This window comes from Cnephaeus nilssonii, assembly GCF_951640355.1.
Source record: "Cnephaeus nilssonii genome assembly, chromosome: 1".
Classification (NCBI taxonomy): domain Eukaryota; kingdom Metazoa; phylum Chordata; class Mammalia; order Chiroptera; family Vespertilionidae; genus Cnephaeus; species Cnephaeus nilssonii.
Window position 1 is genome coordinate 2625211 of NC_137072.1, and position 22963 is coordinate 2648173.

The 22963-nt window shown below is 41.3% G+C and overlaps 1 protein-coding gene across 10 annotated transcripts in view; it reads left to right on the top strand.

Moving 5' to 3' along the window:
- Positions 1-22963, top strand: part of MYO9A (myosin IXA) — a 345415-nt gene that overhangs the window by 167499 nt on the left and 154953 nt on the right. For all 10 annotated transcript variants that reach the window (XM_079787689.1, XM_079787686.1, XM_079787691.1 and 7 more), the window contains 2 exons: positions 6646-6841; positions 20074-20193. In XM_079787689.1, the coding sequence (XP_079643815.1) occupies positions 6646-6841; positions 20074-20193 (316 nt within the window). The remainder of the gene's footprint in view (positions 1-6645; positions 6842-20073; positions 20194-22963) is intronic.

Below are 22963 nucleotides of genomic sequence, written 5' to 3' on the forward strand. Positions count from 1 at the left end.
CACTGACCTCGTCCATAGTTGTAAGCTCTTTGTCCAATCTCTTCCCGCACCCCCCAAACCCCTTACCCCGAGACTTGTCAGTCTGCTCCCTTTCCATGCCCCTGATTATATTACATTCACCAGTCTGTTCTGTTCATCAGGTGTTTTATTCATTTGATTTTTAGGTTCACTTGTTGATAGATATGTATTTGTTGTCACTTTGTTGTTCATAATTTTTTATCTTTACCTTTTTCTTCTTCTTCCTCTTTTTAGAGAATATCCTTCAGCATTTCATATAATACTGGTTTGGTGGTGATGAACTCCTTTAGCTTTTTCTTGTCTGTGAAGCTCTTTATCTGACCTTCAATTCTAAATGATTTGCCCTGACCGGTTTGGCTCAGTGAATGGAGCGTCAGCCTGTGGACTGAAGGGTCCCAGGTTCGATTCTGGTCAAGGGCATGTACCTTGGTTGTGGGCACATCCCCAGTGGGGGGTGTGCAGGAGGCAGCTGATCGATGTACTCTCTCATCGATGTTTCTAACTCTATCCCTCTCCCTTCCTCTCTGTAGAAATCAATAAAAAATACAGTAAAAAAAAATAATAAATGATAGCTATGCTGGGTAGAGTAATCTTGGTTGTAGGTTCTTGCTATTCATCACTTTGAGTATTTCTTGCCACTCCCATCTGGCCTGCATAGTTTCTGTTGAGAAATCAGCTGACAGTCGGATGGGTGCTCCCTTGTAGGTAACTGTTTTTCTCTTGCTGCTTTTAAGATTCTCTCTTTGTCTTTTGCCCTTGGCATTTTAATTATGATGTGTCTTGGTGTGGTCCTCTTTGGATGCTTCTTGTTTGGGGTTATCTGTGCTTCCTGGACTTGTAAGTCTATTTCTTTCACCAGGTAGGGGAAGTTTTCTGTCATTATTTCTTCAACTAGGTTTTCAATATCTTGCTCTTGCTCTTCCCCTGGCACCCCCATAATTCTGATGTTGGTACGCTTGAAATTGTCCCAGAGGCTCCTTACACTATCTTCACATTTTTGGAATTTTTTTTTTCCAGTTGGATATTTTTTGCTACTTCGTATTTCAAATCTTTGACTTTATTCTTGGGATCCTATAGTCTGCTGTTGAATCTCTATATATTATTCTTTATTTCAGTCAGTGTATGCTTAATTTCTGATTGGTCCTTTTTCATATCCTTGACGGTCTCACTAAATTTCTCAGAGGTTTCTAGAAGATTCTTGAGTAACATTATAACCGTGGTTTTGAACTCTATATCCAATATTTAGCTTTCATCCATTTCTTTCATTTGTGACTTGTTTCTTTGTCTCCGCATTTTGGCTGCTTCCCTGTGTTTGTTTCTATGTACTGGGTAGCTGCTAAGTCTCCTTGAGTTTATAGAGTGGCCTTGTGTGGTAGGTGTCCTATAGGGCCCAGTGGCTCAGCCTCCCCAGTCACGTGAGGTGGACACTCTTGGTGCACCCCTTTGTGGGCTGTGTGCACAGTCTTGTTGTAGTTAACCCTTGATTACTGTTGTTGTCACTGGGAGGAATTGACCTCCAGGCCAATTGGCTGTGATGATCAGCTGTGTCTACACTGGAAGATCTGTTGCACAGGAGACACCCTTATGGGGCAGGAATTGCTTCAGTGGGACTTTGGCGCTCACTGAGTCTGCCCCTTGAGTGTGCCACTTTTGGATGTGAAGAGTTGTAATCTGGTATGGTCTCATACTGACCACTGGATACACTGTCTGGGGCTGCCCAGCAGGAGCTACAGAGACATCTGTAGATTCCTCCTCTTTGTTTGGGGTTTGGAAGTGCCCAGACGAGGCCCAGCTGTGAAGCAAGTGAGGCTGCTGTTGCCAGGCCTTGGGCCTTCTTTTGGAAGCTCTGGGGCTCCCTGACCCAGCTGCAGTTTGACAGGCCATATGCAAAAGCCGATGCGCACAGCTTGGGTGGGGTTGTAAATTGGGTGGGGGAGGGTCTCTGGGAATCACCAGGGCGGAGCAAACAGTAATTGCTGCCAGTCAGCCCTGCACTGGAGAGGTCCCCGGGTCTCTGCATCGCGCCCCCATGCAGGAACAATGATCGTTGCGAGCACCTCTGAGAGAAAGTCGCCCTCGCGTTCCTGTCCGGATGCCAGACAATCCAGTTTCTCCCAGTATGTGTCTGGGTTCCCCAGACTCTCGCCTGGCCTTGGAGGTCAGAGCAGGCGGGAGCTTGTATCTCCCTCCCGATTAAAAGAGCAGCACATCCAGGTGCCAGCACTTTCCGCTCCTCCGCACCTCTTACCAGTCTCCCTGCGCTTTCTTCACCTCTCTAGTTGTGGAACTTCCACTCAGCCAGCTTTCCCACGCTTCTCTTCTCGGTGGTGGTTCTGCCTTTTAGTTGTAATTTTGATGTGGTTGTGAAAGGCAGCAAGTATAGGTGTTTACCTATGCTGCCATCTTGGTTCTCTTGGGTGTTTAGAATTTAAATAAAATTCTTTTGAATAACGTATGAGTAAAAAAAAATCGCAATAAATTGATAATATTTAAAATTGAACATTAATGAAAATACAACATATCAAAATTTGTAGGACGCATTTAAAACAAGGATTTAAAACTTTAAATGCATACATTAGAGAGAATGATTAAAAAGTAATTATTTAAGCTTCTATGTTAAGAAACTAGAAAAAGAATAGCAAAGGACCCAGCAATTCCACCTGGGTATTTATCCTACAAAACCTAAAACACTGATTCGAAAAGACACATGCATCCCTCTTTATTACAGCATTACTTACAACTAGAGGCCCGGTACATGGATTCGTGCACCAGTGGGGTCCCTTAGTCTGGCCTGTACCCTCGCAATCTGGGACCCCTCTGGGGATGTCGGACTGCTGGTTTCAGTCCGATCCCCACAGGCCAGGCCGAGGGACCCCACCAGTGTACGAATCCGTGCACTGGGCCTCTAGAATGCATGTAAGATATTTGGTTAATCTCTTCTGGCTCTCTCCCCTCTAAAATCCATCAGTCTGTTCCATGTTTCCATGCCTGTGCATTGAGCGTCTGCCCCCTGGTGGTCAGTGTGCATCATAGCTACTGGTTGAACAGTCGTTTAGGCCTTTATAGAGAGAGATAGCCAAGATATGGAAGCAACCTAAGTATCCATCGATAAACAAATGGATAAAGAAAAAGTGGTGTGTGTGTGTGTGTGTGTGTGTGTGTGTGTGTGTGTGTGTGTATAATATATATATATATATATATATATATATATATATGTATGTGTGTGTGTGTGTGTGTGTGTGTGTGTGTATATATATATATAGTGGACTATATGACTCAGTTATAAAAGAGAATGAAATCTTGCCATCTGCCACAATATGGATGGACTTATGGAATATAATAATATGTGAAATGGGTCAGTCCGAGAAAGACAAATGTTGTGTGATTCCACTTATATGAGAAATCTAGAAAATAAAATAAGTGAATAAACTAAAAATACTCATAGATACATACAGATAACATTTCAATAGTTTCCAGATGGGAGAGGCATTGGAGGGCATGGGTGAAAAATGGGAAGGAATTAAGATGTGTAAATTGCTAGTTATAAAAATAGTCACAGGTTGTAAAGTACAGTAGTAACTATGTATGGTGTCAGATAGCTACTAGACTTATTGTGGTGATCTCCACAGGTTGAGAACCCCTGCTGTAGAGCCTAAGACCATCGGAAAACACAGATATTTATATTACGATTCATTAACAGTAGCAAAATTACAGTTATGGAGTAGCAACGAAAATAATTTTATGGTTGGGGGTCACCACAACATGAGGAACTGTATTAAAGGGTCGCGGCATTAGAAATGTTGAGAACCACTGACTTAGGAAGTTATATTAATATTTAATCAATAGATTGTATACCTGAAGCTAATATAATATTGTATGTTAACTGTAATTGAAAAGTAAAAAAATATTTTAAAATACCTCAGTAAAATAGGAGAAGGAAATAAGGGAAGAACAGAGATCAGTACAATAGAGTGCAGATATACAGTAGAGAAACTGACAAAGTCAAAAGTCAGTTCCTTAAGAAGATAACAGAAATAATTTAAGTAAAAGGAATAAAAAATAACTAATTATTGAAAAAAAATTCACAAATTATAGATATCAGAAATAAAAAAGGAGACTTAACTACATAACCTACAGATATTAAAAGGATGTGAACATATTTTATCAACAAATTTGACAACATAGATAAAATGGAAAACTTGATGAAAAATGCACATTACTAAAACTGACATAGGAAAACTTGAAAATCAAATGTTTGTTAAATGATTTGAACCAGTAGTTTAAAACTTTCCCACAAAGGAAATTCCAGGTTTGCCTTGTTTTAATAGATAATGCATTCTTTCAATTTTGAAATGTGGAAATGTATGTTAGACTTTACAAGAAAGATTTGAGCTGGAAAAACAGATTTGGGCCTTATCATATAGGTTGTGCTTTAAGCCATCATTATGTTTGAGATCACCTGGTGTAAGATGATTGAATGAAAAGAGTACATAAGACCAGATGATAAGAATTTCTAATATGAAACCAGCAGTGGAGACTGAGAGGGGTAGCATAAAAAGTAAGTAGTAAATCACAAAATGTATTGTTATAGAAACCAAGAGAAAAGAGTTTTAAGTAGAATGATGTGACTAGTTTATGAAATGTATTTAGAAATCTAGACCTATATAGACAGAGAGACAAGACCATTACATTTGGAAAACGAAGGTCTCTATCAATATTTGACAGTCATCATGGTAAAGAATTCTGGAATTTTAGGTTTTACAGTGTAGTTATAGAATGGGATCGTCTAGGGGTAGTGAAGATTGCTATTTCAATTCTTGCACTGTTACTTACTATGTTTGACTTTTGGCAAGCTTCTGTACCTCTCCGTTTACCTATCAATGAAGTGTGGCTTATACTTGATTCTACTGTATTTAGTAAGTGATAGAATTGAGTAGGTTATGTATAGTGTTTTAACTTAGTGTCTGACATCTTGTCTACACTAGGTAGGTATTAACTAATGATGAAGATGATGTCAGTGGCGATGTTTTGGATTTGAAAGTTATCAGTTTTACTAACTTTTATCATATATACAAGTTTCAAGAATAAACTGTTTCGTGTACTCACAACTGTAAACCTACGTTTGCCTCACCCTTTACTTTTAATCAAAGGGTATTTAGGGACAAGTCAAGGACCAAGACTTCTGCTTATTTGCCCCTTTTTCCTGTTCTCAGGTGAACAAAGAAGAATTAGGAAAGGAATTCCCTAAAAGTAATAGGATGAGCCCAACTGCCTTCTGGACACGAGGGTAGATGACATCATATTAGGCGTGTTCTTCATAGAATTCTGAGTTAGAGCTATTTTTTAAAGCTGAACAAACTTGTAGTGATTTACTCCAAGTTTTGATCCTTCCACCTGGGTTTGGTTATAGCCAAATGTCCAGACTCTACATATCAGTCTGGGATCTCCTTCAAGTAAGCTTCTTGCCCTCCCTATCATTCTTTTCTCTAGTCTTCTCCATATCAGTATATGGCACCTCTATTCACCTAGTTACTCAAACCCCAAATATAGGTGTTAAATCTGATTCCCTCATCATGCCCTAATCCACCAACAAGTCCTTTGTCTTTACCTCCATAACATATCATAAATATGATCGCTATTTTTCCTTTCTATTCACACTACCAACGTAGTCCCAGTCACTGTCAGCTCTTACCTGGAATGTTACAATAGCTGGTCTCCCTTTTTCTATTCTTTGCACAATTCATTCCCTCCACAGAACCAAATGGTGTTTAGAAAATACCAGTTAGCTCATGTCATCACCTTTCCAGTGACTTGCCTTTACACTTAAATAAAATCTAGACTCCTAATTCAGGTTTATATAATATACATAGCCTATTTATTTGTCTAATCTTTCACAAAACTCATTGCCTAGAATACCCAGCCCTTGCTCTTAATGCTTTTCTCCTAACTTGTTCAAATATTCATCACTTACAGGTAGTAGATGTTCCCCTTGCTTGGAATGCTGTTTCTGACCTTCTTATGTCTGATTCCTTTTCATTATTCAGCTTTCTTGTCATTTCATATGGTATCCTTTCAGGGAGGTCTTCCTGACCAGGGTTTGTCAAGTGCAATAAAATTGTGGAATATACTTTCTAATTCAAATATAGTATAGAATCTAATAGTTTTAGGATTGAGTGGGACTTTATAGAACACGAGAGGCCTGATGCACGAAGATTCGTGCAAGAATGGGCCTTCCTTCCCCTGGCTGCCGGCACCGCCTTCGCTCTGGCTGAGGCAGAGCTGCCTTTCTGCCTTCCCATGCTGCCCAGAGGCCTGGAGCAGCTGGGGTGGTGCGGAACACCTGTGTCATCACCCCCCCCCACCTGGCCTCTCGGCATCTGCATATGCAAATTATCCCACCATCTTTGTTGGGTTAATTTGCATACTCCTGATTGGCTGGTGGGCGTCGTGAAGGTATGGTCAATTTGCATCTTACTCTTTTATTAGTGTAGATATTATGTTAAGTCAGATACTTAGAACAGAAATCACTTCTATAGTCCTTATTCAACCACTGTTCAAACATGTGACCAATTATCTTCTTGGCTTAATAATTTTATAAAAAATAACACTGGTATTTTTTTCATATAGGATTTCCGGGAAAAAAATACAGATCATATGCGCCCTGACATTGTAGCTCTTCTGAGAAGTAGCAAAAACGCATTTATCTCTGGGATGATTGGAATTGATCCTGTATCTGTTTTCCGATGGGCGGTTCTCCGGGCCTTTTTCAGAGCTTTGGTTGCTTTCAGAGAAGCCGGGAAGAGACACATTCAGAGAAAAACTGGTAAGCAGTAGTATTAGTATTCTACCATGTTTCATTTTCTAATTTTTTACTTCTATAAGGAGACAATAATCTTATGCCATTCTGTTTTCTTACCATACCCTAACATCATGTTTCAGATATCATTTGTTCTGGTGAACTTCATATAATTGAATTAAATAGATATGTGATGTATGTATGTGTATATGGGTTGGTACTTTTTATTAATAAACACCGATAGGAATAATGAGTGTAAAGCACCTGGTATTTAGTAGGCACTCAGTAAGACATTGCTATGATTTTTAAACAAAAAGGGAAATGTAATTATTACTTAAGTATATAGAATTTGATATCAATATCTTTCTCTGCTTCTTATGTGATAGTTTTTACTAGAAATGAAACAATTTAATGTGGAAGCATAAAGCAGAAGTCAGAAAATTAGGATGGAGGTAGTGTAGATAGTGGAGATAACCTGATTTAGGTAATCAACCAAATGTCATCGTTTCTCTTGACTGATTTTTAGCTATTAGCATTATTTCTTGGAGTGCTACTGCTGCCTTTAAATTTGTGAGGGTAAAGTCAGACAATACATGCAAAGTATCAGTTTATGACTTTTTATTTATTTACTGGTTTTAGAGAGATAGGAGGGGGGAAAAGAGAGAGAAAGAAAAACATTGATTTGTTGTTCCACTTATTTATGCATTCATTGGTTGATTCTTGTATATGCCTTGACCAGGGATCGGACCTACATCCTTGGTGTATTGGGACGACGCTTTAACCAACTGAGCTACTGAAGTATTAGTCCCCCCACCCCCCCCTTACCCGTAACTCAGTTCACTGGATTTTACCTTGACATTTAGAAATGGTTAAAGCAGGTTACTTTTTCTGTGTGCCTCTCCCTTAAATCGTAAAATACCTGTTTCACATTCTGTAGGAGGGCATCTTCATAAGTCCTTGTTAACTACTGCAATCACATTAATGCTTGCTGTAGTTCTAGTTCATTGCTTTGTTGTGAGCATTTTCTAATATATATGTAGTCATTTTCTGGCCAGAGTAACTTCAATAGAAGTATGGTGGGTACACCTGTGTTTTTAGGACTCTGAGACTTATATGGCTTTTTGGCATGTGCACTACCAGTAAAACTTTTAAATTCAGCTTTGATATATTTCAAATGAATAACTATTTGGAAGGTTTTATTTCTAAGATGAAAGACAAAACTAATTTAATTTTCATTTTTCAGATTTTCATGTGTGTAAACTGGCCTTTGTAGATAAGGGAGAGTTATAGTTGTATGTTTTTTTAAGTAAAAGGAATATCTTAAATTTGCTTTGCCTTTTGCAAAGTTATTTCTAAGAAGTTATATTACAAAAAGGCTTAAGGCAAAGTGTTTTTCTTTTAATTTAAGATATGTTTTATTTATTACAATGGACATCAATTTTGAAAAATTTAAAGTTGATTAAATATCCTTCTAAGATGTAACAAAGAAACATTTCTTCTATTTACTATTACATATATTCTTTTCTAAGAAGATTATTTACATTGTATGCTCCTTTGACATTTAAAATATTATTTGTGGAAGCTGGTTGCATGTGTATAATAATTTATACAAAGACATTCAGTGTTACTAATGATCAATAAATTGAACCTGTATTACCTCTGCTTTCATAATTTCTAGATTCTTCTAGTTTTCTAATCTAGTTTTTCTTCCTGGCCCATTTAGAGATTTTATATAATAAACTCTCCTTGAAATTCCTTTATTCTGGGACATAACATGCATACAGAAAAGTGCACAAAACAAAAACGCATAGCTCAGTGAATTGTCAGAAATTAAAATACCCTTGTAACTACCATCTAGGTTAAGAAAAAGAATATTGCCAACACCATAGACTTCCCCCTTGGAGAAAGTTTTTAAATTGTACTTTTTATGAAGGAAAAGAAAAACTATAGTTTATTTGCATTTTCAGCAAATGACTCAGCAGATATGTTATTAAGAATGATTGTATTACAGTGTATTAGTGTCAGGGTCAGCATTTTGGCTCTCTCCACACCACTTACCATCTACTATTTTCTGGTGTGTTTGAAGTAAAAGGATACCATAAAATAGAAATTGTAGCATTGCAAAATAAAAACTAACAGAATAATTAAAAAATGGATTAAGTAGTAGATTCAGAACATTCATAAAGACTGTAAATAGTATGCAAACATATTATTCTTTTTAAATTTAATAAATCTTTATTGTTCAGATTATTACAATTGTTCCTCTTTTTTCCCCCATAACTCCCCTCCAGCCGGTTCCCACCACACCCTCTGCCCTTACCTGCCCCCCACTGTCCTTATCCATAGGTGTACAATTTTGGTCCAGTCTCTTCCCGCACCCCCCACATCCCTTTCCCCCCGAGAATTGTCAGTCCACTCCCTTTCCATGCCCCTGATTCTATTATATTCACCAGTTTATTCTGTTCATCAGATTTTTTTATTTAATTGATTTTTAGATTCACTTGTTGATAGATATGTATTGGTTGTTCATAATTTTTATCTTTACATTTTTCTTCTTCTTCCTCTTCTTAAAGAATACCTTTCAGCATTTTATATAATACTGGATTGGTGGTGATGAACTCCTTTAGCTTTTTCTTATCTGTGAAGCTCTTTATCTGCCCTTCAATTCTGAGTGATAGCTTTGCTGGGTAGAGTAATCTTGGTTGTAGGTTCTTGCTATTCATCACTTTGAGTATTTCTTGCCATTCCCGTCTGGCCTGCATAGTTTCTGTTGAGAAATCAGCTGACAGTCGGATGGGTGCTCCCTCTTAGGTAACTAACTGTTTTTCTCTTGCTGCTTTTAATATTCTCTCTTTGTCTTTTGCTCTTGGCATTTTAATTATGATGTGTCCTGGTGTGGTCCTCTTTGGATTCCTTTTGTTTGGGGTTCTGTGTGCTTCCTGGACTTGTAAGTCTATTTCTTTCACCAGGTGGGGGAAGTTTTTGGTCATTATTTCTTCAAATAGGTTTTCAGTATCTTGCTCTCTCTCTTCTTCTGCCACCCCCATAATTCTGATGTTGGTACGCTTGAAGTTGTCCCAGAGGCTCCTTACACTATCTTCATATTTTTGGATTCTTTTTTCTTTTTTCTTTTCTCGTTGAGTGTTTATTTGCTTCTTTGTATTTCAAATCTTTGATTTGATTCTTGCGATCCTCTAGTCTGCTGTTAGATCTCTGTATAATATTTTTTTATTTCAGTCAGTGTATGCTTAATTTCTAGTTGGTCCTTTTTCATATCCTTGAGGGTCTCGCTAAATTTATTGGCCTTTTCTAGAAAATTCTTGAAAAACCTTATAACCGTGGTTTCGAACTCTATATCCAGTCGTTTGCTTTCCTCCATTTCTTTCATTTGTGATCTGTTTCTTTGTGTCCGCATTTTGGCTGCTTCCCTGAGTTGATAGAGTGGCTTTGTGTGCTAGGTGTCTTATAGGGCCCAGTGGCTCAGCTTTCCCAGTTACCTGAGGTGGACACTCTTGGTGCACCCCTTTGTGGGCTGTGTGCACAGTCTTGTTATAGTTAAGTCTTGATTCTTGTTGGTATCACTGGGAGGAATTGACCTCCAGGCCAATTGGCTGTGAGGATCAGCTGTGTCTATGCTGGGAGAACTTCTATGCTGGAGACACCCTTATGAGACAGGACTTGCAAAAGCCTCTGTGCTCAGCTTGGATGGGGCGGATTCTCAGGGCGGTGCAGACAGCATTGGTTTCCCGTCAGCCCTGCCCTAATAGGCCCCTGTGTCTCAGTGTCCCTTGGTAATCACTGCAAGCACCTCTGAGAGAAAGCCACCCTCGAGTTCCGCCTGCTGCCAGACAGTCCAGTTTCTCCCCGTATGAGTCTGTGTTCCCAGAGTCTTACCCAGAACTGCAGTTCAGTGCAGTCGGGAGCTTTTGTCTCCCTCCTGCTTGAGAAAGCCAGCCGTTTACTCAGTTGCGCGCCCTCTCCACGCAAGCGCCTTGGTACCTCTGCCTCCCGCAGCTCCTCTGAGTCTCAGTGTGCTTTTCTCTTTCCTGATAGTCCAGTTTCACCCCGTATGAGTCTGGGTCCCCAGAGTCTCGCCCGGAACTGAGTTCAGCGCAGTCAGGAGCTTCTGTCTCCCTCCCGCTTGAGAAAGTCAGCCGCGCTCTCAGTTGCCAGTCCTCTCCGCATGCACGTCTCAGTACCTCTGCCTCCTGCAGCTCCTCTGAGTCTCAGTGTGCTTTTCTCTTTCCTTCTAGTTGTAGAATTTCCACTCAGCCAGCCTTCCTGTGGTTCTGGATGATGTCTGTTTTGTCTTTTAGTTGTAGTTTTGAAATTGTTGTGCGAGGCAGCAGTTTAGGTATTTACCTATGCCGCCATCTTGGTTTCTCCCCCAGTATGCAAACATATTAAAGTGAAACAGGAATTGGAGGTTATTTAAGCAGAAGCAGAATATATGGACATCTAGATAGAAGAAAGAGGATGTAGACTGCAGAAGTACAATATCACTTCTTTTGAGTCTGTCTTTATAAAAACTTTAAATGGAATCTTAGTTAATTGTCAACAAATATCCTTACAGTGATCCCAAAATCCTGGATTTTTAAAATTATATTTATTTACTTAATATATTTTTACTGATTTCAGAGAGGAAGGGAGAGGGAGAGAAAGATAGAAACAACAATGATGAGAGAGAATCATCTATTGCCCGCCTCCTACATGCCCCACACTGGGGATCGAGCCTGCAACCCGAATTTATGCCCTGACCAGGACTCCAACCGTGACCTCCTGGTTCATAGGTCGATGCTCAACCACTGAGCCATGTCGGCTAGGCATAAAATCTTGGATTGTTAAAAGAAATTCCATGACATTTTTTTTCTTCATGAAGTCAACTGAGCAAAGTTGGGAATATCGAATTAAAATCTTCTTTTAACTGTTATTTTTATTTACTGATTGATTTTAGAGAGAGTAAACGGAAGAGCAAGAGAAACATCAATTTGTTGTTCCACTTATTTACGCATTCATTCGATTCTTGTATTTGCCCTGACCAAGAATCGAACCTGCAACCTTGGTGTATCAGGACAATGCTCTAATCAACTGAGCCACCCACACAGGGCTTAAATGTTGTTATTGTTGTTGTTTTTCAATAGACTTTCAAATTAAATGACAGGGCCATTTTAAGGCCCTTAAATAAAAATAAAGTCAGTTTATTTTTTTAAAAGAATAAATTTGTTACAGTTGTGGAATGTGTGTTAAAGTGATCAGGAAATCACAAAATGTTCTTAGTGGTGTCATATAAGTAGGCAGTGTGAGTAAAGCCACATGCTGGCTCTGCTGGGAGGTAGAATGAGAAATGGTAATGGTCTGGTCAGCAATTAGGCTCTGGAGAACAGATATTCTTGTGGTATCATCTACATTGCCTCTGATTTCTTCCTCCTGAATAAGAAAGAGCCTGGGTTAGAGTGTACAGGGGAGGTCATAACTTGACTCGGAATTATACAGTATGTAGAAGTGAGTACAGCAATTCTTTATTTGGTTCTTTTGGAGTTACCCTAAACATAGCCAAAGAGGAATTTTAATCACTCTAAAAAGACTAGACTGAGATGGGGAATTCAACTCTGGCATTGGGATAAAAGGTAAGAACAAGAGTTCAAAGTATAATTCAATTTCTTCATCTACAGGGAGAGAAGTTGTAGTCACTCATATAGTGTCTGTAGATAGAGAGTGTTAATGGTTCCCACTATCCTGTTCATATTCCCCATCCTGCTCAATGGACTGAGTGACTGCAGTGTGCTCCCATTTGTCTTTGCAAGTGCGAGAAGGGTTCCAGTCACCACCTATTTCCAGAAATGAACAGGCACTGAATCTGATTTGGATATCACCAGGGGTCTAGGATCTCAATGCAGCACTCTGTTCACAATTCTTCTCAATACCAACGACAGTTAAGTGGATGCTGACCATTTATATCTAATAAAGAGGGAATATGCTAATTGATTGTCACACCCTCACAAATATGGCGGTGCCCACAGCCAATACGGAGGGAATATGCTAATTGACTGCCACACACTCAAAGATGGTGGCGCCCACAGCCACAAGATGGCGGCGCCCAGTCCCCTCAGCCCCCCAGTCACCCAGGGCTGGCCAGAGGCACAGGCAAGCCGCTGATGGCAGCTGCCCAGCCGCCCAGGGCTGGCCTGAGGCACAGGAAAGCCTTGGATGTCGGCTGCCCAGCTGCCCAGGGCTGCCCGAGGCTCAGGTAACCAGGGCTGCCCGAGGCTCAGGTAACCAGGGCCGGCCAAGGCTTGCACTGCCGGCAGTGGCAGCAGCAGAGGTGTGATGGGGGGGCGTTGCCTTCCCCTGATCTCCGGGTCACCTCCCACCCCTGAGGGCTCCCGGACTGTGAGAGGGGGCAGGCCAGGCTGAGGGACCCCCTCTCCAGTGCCTCTAGTAGTCTAGGCTACTATTACGCCTGGAATGACCGGAGGACCAGCCAGTACCTATGATGCGTACTGACCCAGACCTTGCTGCTGGGGCCCTAACAGCCCCGAATCTGGTTCACCCGCACCCCGGACCCAGACAGGAGGGAGGAGGGAGCCTGATTCCTTGTGGGAGCGGTAGTGCCTTAGCTTGCTACTGGGGCCAAACTCCCGCAGTCCCTCGCCCTGGCACGCCAGCCCCGCCCCTAATCTGCCCCAATGGGACCCTACCCGTGCATGAATTTGTGCACTGGGCCTCTAATATATATATATATGGCTACGTGACCGTCTGACTGGCCAGTAGCTATGATGTGCACTGACCGCCAGAGGGCAGACGCTCAACGCAGGAGCTGCCGAGCTGCAGTGACTCGGCAGCGGCGGTTCTCGGGTGATGCACCCCAGAACCAGAGAGGAGGGAGCCTGATTCTGGGGTCTGTCACCCGAGAACCTCCCTCTCACAATCTGGGGCCCCTTGGGGGATGTTGGAGAGCCGGTTTTGGCACAATCCCCACAGGCCAGGCCGAGGGACCACACCTGCCGGAGGGACCCCGCTCACTCCACAGATGCCCTTCGAGCCCCAGCGCAGGAGGTTGGCTCCAGGGCTTGTCTGGCCCAGTCCTGCCCAGTCCCGCCCCGCCAGCCACCTTCTAATTAATTTCCTTTCAATGTGCATGCATCCGTGCACCAGGGCACTAGTTATTTATAAATCTGGCACTCTGGGTTAAAGAATAAAGGTTTTATTTTGAGTTCAGTGAATGATGGAGTAAGGACCTCTGCAGAAAGTGTCAGAATTCAGGAAATTCATCAAAGGCTTGCAGTAATTTTGGAAGTGTTTGTATAAGAGAGAAGGCTGAATATTGGTAAACATGGCTCACTTTTTAGTGTTTTAATTTGCACTATTTATTCCCCAGCAGCCTGAGGCACAATGAAAAGCAGCAGTGTGGTAACCACGAGGGAGAGTAGAAGGTATTGGAGCTCCTTCAGAGCCCCATTTCCAGATAATTTTTATTAGTCAGTCTAATCTATTGGGTCTTCCCTGGAATAGCCCTCTTGCAAGGCTGTCTTTAACCTGACTTGGTGCTTGCCCAGCGTGAATATAGTCTTCTAGAGCAGCAGTCGCAGACCACTGGTGGTCCATGAGGCCCGAAAGGTTGGCGTCCGCTATTATAGAGATCTTGTCCAAAAACAATCAGAAGCAATTGTTGAACATTGCATCTGCCTGATGCAGTATTTAGTAGTTGGGGTAAAAACTTAACCAAAATTCTTAAAAGGAAAAGCTGGGAAATGAGGTCTCCATAATAGCTTTGCAAAGTTCCCACATATTTATGGTAATCTTAGATAGCCATGCACATGCATAGTGCTATGTACATGCTCATATCTATGTATATGCTCACAAAGACCTGAGGAGATCCTGATTTCTCACCTCTGGATTACCTTCATATACTGTGCAAAGCAGAGTTGTAAATGGTCTGAGTGTTGAAGGTGTGCCCCAAACACATCATAAACAGTGATCCTTAACAATACTGGAGTTTTATTGGTTTCAGGCTTGTAAAGATATCTGTCTGTAATTATTAGCTGGACACTACACTACACTGAGAAGATATTTTCATGGTCACATGTGACAAGGAATGCAAACTTTACAGCATTAGTTCAGGTAAGTCCTAAGTAAATAGCAACAACTACAAGAAATAGCAACAACAGCATATCCTGGGAAAAAGAAGGAATCTAATTTTCAGAGTTACCATGTTATATTATTTAAAATGTATGGTGTTCTTCACAAAATTATAAGACATGCAAAGAAATAAGAAAATATGAACCATGCACAGGAAAAATAAATAAATTGAAACTATGCTTTAGGAAAGCCAGACATTGAATTTACTAGACAAAGCCATTAAACTATTCTAAATATGTTCAAAGACCTAAGGCAATCATACCTGAAGAATTAAAGGAACCTTTGAGACAATGTCTACTGAATAGAGATTATCAAATATATATGTGTATGTGTATATATATTGAAGTGAGAGAAAAAATACAATAACTGACATAAAAATTTACTAGAAGTGTTCAATAGAAGATTTGAATAGGCAGACTTCAGAATTGGTGAACTTGAAGACAAATCAGTTGAGATTATCAGGGTTAAGGAACAGAAAGAAAAAAGAATGCAGAAAAATAAACAGAGCTTCTAGACCTGTGGGACACTAAGAAAGCATACCAACTTCTGGGAGTCCAGAAGGAAAGAGGAGAAAGGGACAGAAATAATATTTATTTCAAGAAATAATAGCCCAAATTCCTCAAATCTGATATGTACATATTCATAATCTACATATTCAAGAGCTTCAATAATCTCTACACACCAAGAATCTCAACAGACTACAAGGAGGGTGAATTTAAAGAGATCCAAGTTCGCCAGCCGTGAGCCCAGCTTCTGGCTGAGCGGCGCTCCTCCTGTGGGAGTGCACTGACCACCAAGGGGCAGCTCCTGCGTTGAGTGTCTGCCACCTGGTGCTCAGTGCACATCATAGTGACCGGTCATTCTGCCATTTGGTCAATTTGCACATTAGCCTTTTATTATGGTGTACCGGTTAATGCGGATTTTTTTCAATAGATGGAATTACACATATGTTGGTATATACGCTATTTGATATGTATGCTATTTTGTTGTATTGACAACAAACTTCAAAACTTCATATGTCAAATTTGCTGAAGATGTTAACATCATAGATATTCTTACGCTTATTATGAGGTCTCCATAATATGTCGAATTTCATGCCAAAAAAAAAGAGCATTTGCGGGAAGTTTTAATTCATTATTTTATTTTGAAGAAAAGTGCTGCTGAAAGTTATCGTATACTTCGGTAAGCGTATGGTGAATATGCTCCATCTCAAGATACTTGTAAACGCTGGTTTAAATGCTTTAAAAGTGATGATTTCGATGTGAAAGACAAAGAATGTCCAGGTCAACCAAAAAAATTTGAAGACCAACAATTACAAGCATTATTGGATGAAGATGTGTGTCAAACTCAAAAACAATTTGCAGAAGGATTAAACGTTGCTCAGCAAACGATTTCCGATCATCTACAAGCAATGGGAAAGATTTTAAAGGGAAGGAAAATGGGTGCCACATCAACTGAACGAAAGACAAATGGAAAACTGAAAAGTCATCAGTAAAATGTTGCTTCAATGGCATGAAAGAAAGTCTCTTTTGCATCGAATTGTGACTGGCAATGAAAAGTGGATTTATTTTGAGAATCCCAAATGCACAAAATCATGAGTTGATCCAGGTCAATCATCAACATCGACTGCAAGGCCAAATCGCTTCGGAAAGAAGACAATGCTATGCGTTTGGTGGGATCAGGAAGGTGTGGTGTATTATGAGCTTCTAAAGCCAGATGAAACCGTTAATTCTGATCGCTACCGACAACAAATAATCAATTTGAACCACACTTTGATTGTGAAAAGACCAGAATGGGCTAGAAGACACGGCAAAGTAATTTTGCTTCATGATGACACACCATCACACACTTTAAAACCAGTTAAAGACACGTTAAAAGATCTTGCCTGGGAAGTATTAACCCACCCGCCTTATTCACCAGACCTTCCTCCTTCAGATTACCACTTGTTCCGATCGATGGCACACGCACTTTCTGAGCAGCCTTTCAAAATGTAGGAAGAAGTGGGAAATTTGGTCTCTGAATGGTTTGGCTCAAAACAAGAAAAGTTCTATTGGGATGGTATACCTTAAAGATGGGGGAAATGTGTAGCTAGCGATGGACATTACTTTGAATAAAGCACTTTTGATGTTTCTCTTGAAATTATTGTATTTTCTTTGATTACAAAATCCGCATTATTAACCGTTACACCTGGTATACAGTAGGTCCTCAGGTTATGTCGGAAATCCGTTCCTCCTATGTAACACGATTTTCGCCGAAAGTCGGAACCCACCTACCTATGCACCTACGCCACTCAAATGGAGCACATACACAGCAGTAATGAAGTAAAACAGTAAAAGAATTTAAAAGAAAGATAACAATTCCTGACCTTTACTTGTGGTAAATAAATAATAAAAAACATAAAGCACATATGTACATAAGTCAAAATGGTGGAACTTTTTTTTTTTTTTATAAATAAATGGGAGATGGCGATGTAACCACAAAACAACATACGTTGAATCCAATGTAACCCGAGGACTGCCTTTATAGGATAACCAAAAGGTGGCAACAACCCAAATGCCCATTAACTCGTGATTGAAAAATCAAATGTGGTATATCCATAAAATGGAATTTTATTCTGCCTTATAAAGGAACTAGAGGCCTGGTGCATGAAATTCGTGCACTGGTGGGGGGGTCTCCTTGGCCTGGCCTCTGCCCTCTTGCAGTCCAGGACCCCTTGGGGGATGTCTGACTGCCGGCAGTCAGACATCCCTCTCACAGTCCGGGGCTCTTGTAGTCTGGGATGTCTAAGCCGGCAGTCAGACATCCCTCTCACAGTCCGGGGCTCTTGTAGTCTGGGACCCCTCACTCCTTACCGCCCACTTACATTGGAGGTGGAATAGGCTTCCGCCACCACTGCTGTGCTCGCCAGCCTTGAGCCCGGCTTGCTGCTCCTTAGCGCTGCCTTGGAGGCAGGAGAGGCTCCTGCCACCGCTGCTGGGCTCGCTAGCCGGGCTTCTGGCTGAGCAACACTCCCCCTGTGGGAGCGCACTGACCACCAGGGCCAGCTCCTCCATTGAGCTTCTGTTTCCTGGTGGTCAGTGCAAGTCATAGCAATGGGTGTTCCTGGTCATTCCGCCATTAGGGTCAATTTGCTTATTACCCTTTTATTATATATGATAGACTAGAGGTCTGGTGCATGAATTTGTGCACGGGTGGGGTCCCTTGGCCTGGCAGTGATCGGTGCCCATTGGGGCCGTCTCGCACAGTCCCAATTGGGGCTGGCCAGCTGCGGGGAGGGACCGTGAGAGGTTGGCTGGTTGTGGGAGGTTGGCTGTGGGAGTGCACTGACCACCCGGCCAGCTGCGGGGGGGCACACAGGAGGGTGGCAGTTGCAGGAGGTTGGCTGGTTGTGGGAGGTTGGCTGTGGGAGTGCACTGACCACCCGGCCAGCCGCGGGAGGGCACCCAGGAGGGTGGCAGTCGCAGGAGGTTGGCTGGTTGTGGGAGGTTGGCTGTGGGAGTGCACTGACCACCCGGCCAGCCGCGGGAGGGCACCCAGGAGGGTGGCAGTCGCAGGAGGTTGGCTAGCCACAGGAGGTTGGCTGTGGGAGTGCACTGACCACCCGGCCAGCCGCGGGAGGGCACCCAGGAGGGTGGCAGTCGCAGGAGGTTGGCTGGTTGTGGGAGGTTGGCTGTGGGAGTGCACTGACCACCCGGCCAGCCGCGGGAGGCACCCAGGAGGGTGGCAGTCGCAGGAGGTTGGCTAGCCACAGGAGGTTGGCTGTGGGAGTGCACTGACCACCCGGCCAGCCGCGGGAGGCACCCAGGAGGGTGGCAGTCGCAGGAGGTTGGCTGGTTGTGGGAGGTTGGCTGTGGGAGTGCACTGACCACCCGGCCAGCCGCGGGAGGGCACCCAGGAGGGTGGCAGTCGCAGGAGGTTGGCTAGCCACAGGAGGTTGGCTGTGGGAGTGCACTGACCACCCAGCCAGCCGCGGGGAGGCACCCAGGAGGGTGGCAGTCGCAGGAGGTTGGCTAGCCACAGGAGGTTGGCTGTGGGAGTGCACTGACCACCAGGGGTCAGCTCCTGCGTTGAGCATCTTCCCACTGGTGGTCAGTGTGCATCATAGCTACCTGTTGACATGTTAGGTCGTACGGTTGCTTAGGCTTTTATATATATAGATATGCACCAATGGAACTTCAGTTCATTGTTTAATTTACTTCTATCTGGTAACTATTCACTTTTGCTTTTTAAAGGCAAGGTACATAAATTTGAACTTAATGGCATAAGTCTAGAGATATTCTCTAAGTAAATGATACTTAAGTCCCTCCATACCTGGAAAACCTGTATTCTCTTTTAAATTCATTTATTGCTAATATTTATGGTACTGAAGCTCCCCCTCACCCCCCATTATTGCTTGAGTGATTCATTGTTTCAGCAACACTAATCTGGGGCTTTGGTCCTTACTTGAAAGTGCTCTCTTCCCTTTCCCACCAGTAGTTGATTCTGTCTCACTTTATAAGAATTGGTGGTGAGGTACAGATTTTTTAGCTTGTTTTTAGATTTATAAACATACAGAAGTGCTGCTGGGATTTCCTGCTCTGTGGTGCTTTCTGCTCACTCTTTCAACATTGACACACTTGTTGGAATTCCTACAAGTGTTGTTAATTGCAAGATTTGTGATATAATTGTTTAACTTTTGGTAATTTGTTTTGGGTAAATTTCTCTTTGGGGTTCATCAGTGTTTCTTGCATTGTTGCCAACTATATGCCAATTATATTTCAGACCTGAAAAAAATGAGTCAATTTAAAAAAAAAAGTCTAAACCATACCAATTGTTTTTGAAATTTCCATACCAGTTGTATTTTAAATTAGAAATTATTAGTATGGTGCTAACTTCCAACACTTTGAGTACTGAAAAGGATATTTTGATTACTAAAAAGGACCTTTATTTTTTACTGTTATTGTTGTGTAATTTCCTCAAATTAATTGGAAGAATCATTCACCTTTAACTCCTATCATTTGATATATTTTTATATACTCTAAGAAAGTTGGCAGCATTGTCCTTGATTCTCAATTGGTTTGGGCTTATATAATGTCTTTTTCTTTTCTCAATTTTTTTTTGTTTTTCTTTTGCTTCCTAAGGGCATGATGATACAGCGCCATGTGCAATTTTGAAAAGTATGGATAGTTTTAGCTTTCTCCAACACCCAGTCCACCAGAGGAGCTTAGAGATTCTGCAGAGATGCAAGGAAGAAAAGTACAGTAAGGCTGAAAATCCTGATAAACTATGTCATCATATATCCATTTGGAAATGGAAACCAAGAGCATTCTACACCAGGGTGGGGCATAAATTATATAGGCAATAGGACCTCCAGAATCCTTTGACCAATTGTTCTCAGGATGTTTTTAATGAAACTTTAGTTTTTTCTCTTAAAAAATCGATATACCTGTTTTTTTAATTTGAATGTCTGTTTGCTTGCGATCCTTGAGTTTTTAATTACATTTTGTTAAAGACTCTGAATTGATTTTTATTTTTGTCTTTAAAGTAGCTGAGTGGTGGGTAAAAATGAATAGTGATTTTCTTTCCTGCTGACTTTTTTTTTTAAAGCTTTATTGAAATCTAATTGAGGTAAAACAAACTGAATACAAAAGCATAGAGTTTGGTAAGTTTTTACATAATATATGCACCTGTGAAATAATCACCACAAGATGATTAATATATCCAACACTGCTACAAGTTTCCCCTTTCAAATTCCTGCTGATTTTTGTTTGTTTATAGTTGAATTTGATTGCAGTCCTATCACACTTTCTTATGTCTGGTTTAGAGCAAAGCTACCACATTAATGTTTTGGCTTAAGGAAGAATGACAGAATCATAGTTGATGTTCTTTTTTCTTTTAATAAAATAGGTGTAAAAAGATGCTCTTGGTCTCCATTTCTTCTTTTTCTATTTGTTATACTCCTTCTGCATAAAAATGGGTTCTTTTACCTATTGTGGATTATAGTTATTTGGCTAATTGAAATAATGAGAATAAAAGGATACTACAGAATACTTGATTAACTCAGAAATTTGCATATGATGGATCTAAACTACTTACATTTTCTGTTCTAAGCTTTTTACAGTACACTACAGGTACACTTTGCTAATTTCCCAGTTTTGTGATTGAAATTTCATGAAATTTTAGTATCCTGTTATCAGTGAGTGAAATTCCTAAGAACAAATGTTAAGGTTGTTTTTTTTCTTTCTTTTTTTAAAAAAATATATATATTTTATTGATTTTTTACAGAGAGGAAGGGAGAGGATAGAGAGTTAGAAACATCGATGAGAGAGAAACATCGATCAGCTGCCTCCTGCACACCTCCTACTGGGGATGTGCCTGCAACCAAGGTACATGCTCTTGACCGGAATGGAACCTGGGACCCCCCGAGTCTGCAGGCCGATGCTCTATCCACTGACTGAGCCAAAGCAGTTAGGGCTTTTCTTTCTTTCTTAAAAAATATATTTTTATTGATTTCAGAGAGGAAAGGAGAGGGAGAGAGAGATAGAAACATCAATGATAAAAGAGAATCATTGGTAGGCTGCCTCTTGCATGCCCCACACTGGGGATTGAGCCCACAACCTGGGTATGTACCCTGACTGGAATCTAACCGTGACCTCCTGGTTCATGGGGTCGATGCTCAACCACTGAGCCATGCCAGCCAGGCTTTGACTTTTTTTCTTTAGTTCTTCTTATTTAGTTCTTCTTATTATATCTTGGTATAAGAAAATATGTAATGTATTTTGAAAAACATTATTTAAAATGTTTTCTCATTTTAAAAAGAACAAAGGTAAGTATCTCATTAAAAAAAAGACATCCTTAAATGTTACTGTTAATTATTGGTATTATTTCTAAAAGGTATACAAGTTCTTATTCCATTTATCCATCTTTCTTTTTAAAATATTTTAATCCATGGAACATTGTTTAAGACACTCTATAGATCTTTTCTGGGAGCTTAAATTAATTGTTTTAACTTGTAAATAGTTGCAAGTGATTTATTTGTTTTGTTGATTTTCATGTCTCTCAGCCTCACATTCTTAGGCTTGATTGTATTCCAGCTTGGTATATGTTGGCCCAGAATAGGAAAGCACAAATTTCAGCACAGGCTGTATAAAGAAATTGTACATTTACCTGCATTCACATGCAAATTTATTTTTACACTTGTGGAAGTAGGACTTTTTTCATTATTTTAGGTAGTTTATTTCCTTTTCCATTGTAGTGCTACCAATAATTAAAACTTTATAATATATAAAATTATAAACTCATGTTTGGGAGATTGTTTTAAAAACAAAAATCAGGGACTACTAGCTTTAGGTAATGGTAAATTGGTGAGGTGAATGAACCCTCTCTCAGATAAAAATGATAAAACCTTGAAAAAAAATTCAAAATAACTATTTGAAAGGACTGGAAAAAGACCCCAAAGAATAGAAGACCAAAAAAGACCAAAAAGGAGCAGAAACTTGAGGAGAATCATTCTTTAAGTACTGGGTAAGAATTGTGAATGTGTGGCTTTTTGCACAAAGTACTTCCCAACTCCCATCAACCTATCTGTATAAAAGCCTAAACGACCATCGCAACCGAAGGGACAACTGAACAGGCTGCATGGGGCGACCAGGTCGGCAGGGGGGTTAGTGAGGGGCGACCAAACGACTGAGCAGCAGGCTGTGTGGGGCGACCAGGCCCACAGGGGGGGGTAGTGGGGGGCAACCAGGCCGGCCGGGGCAGGGGGGGCGAGTTGGGAGCGATCAGCACAGCAGGCAGAGGCAGTTAAGGGTGATCAGTCCGGTACGGGGCCAGTTAGGGGCGACCAGGCTGGCAAGGGGGGCAGTGAGGGGTGATCAGGCTGGTAAGCAGAGGCAGTTAAGGGTGATCAGGCTGGCAGGGGGGCAGTTAGGGGCAATCATGCAGGCAGGCAGGTGAGCGGTTAGGAGCCAGCGATCCAGGATTGTGAGAGGGATGTCCAACTGCTGATTTAGGCCCGATCCCAAGGATCGG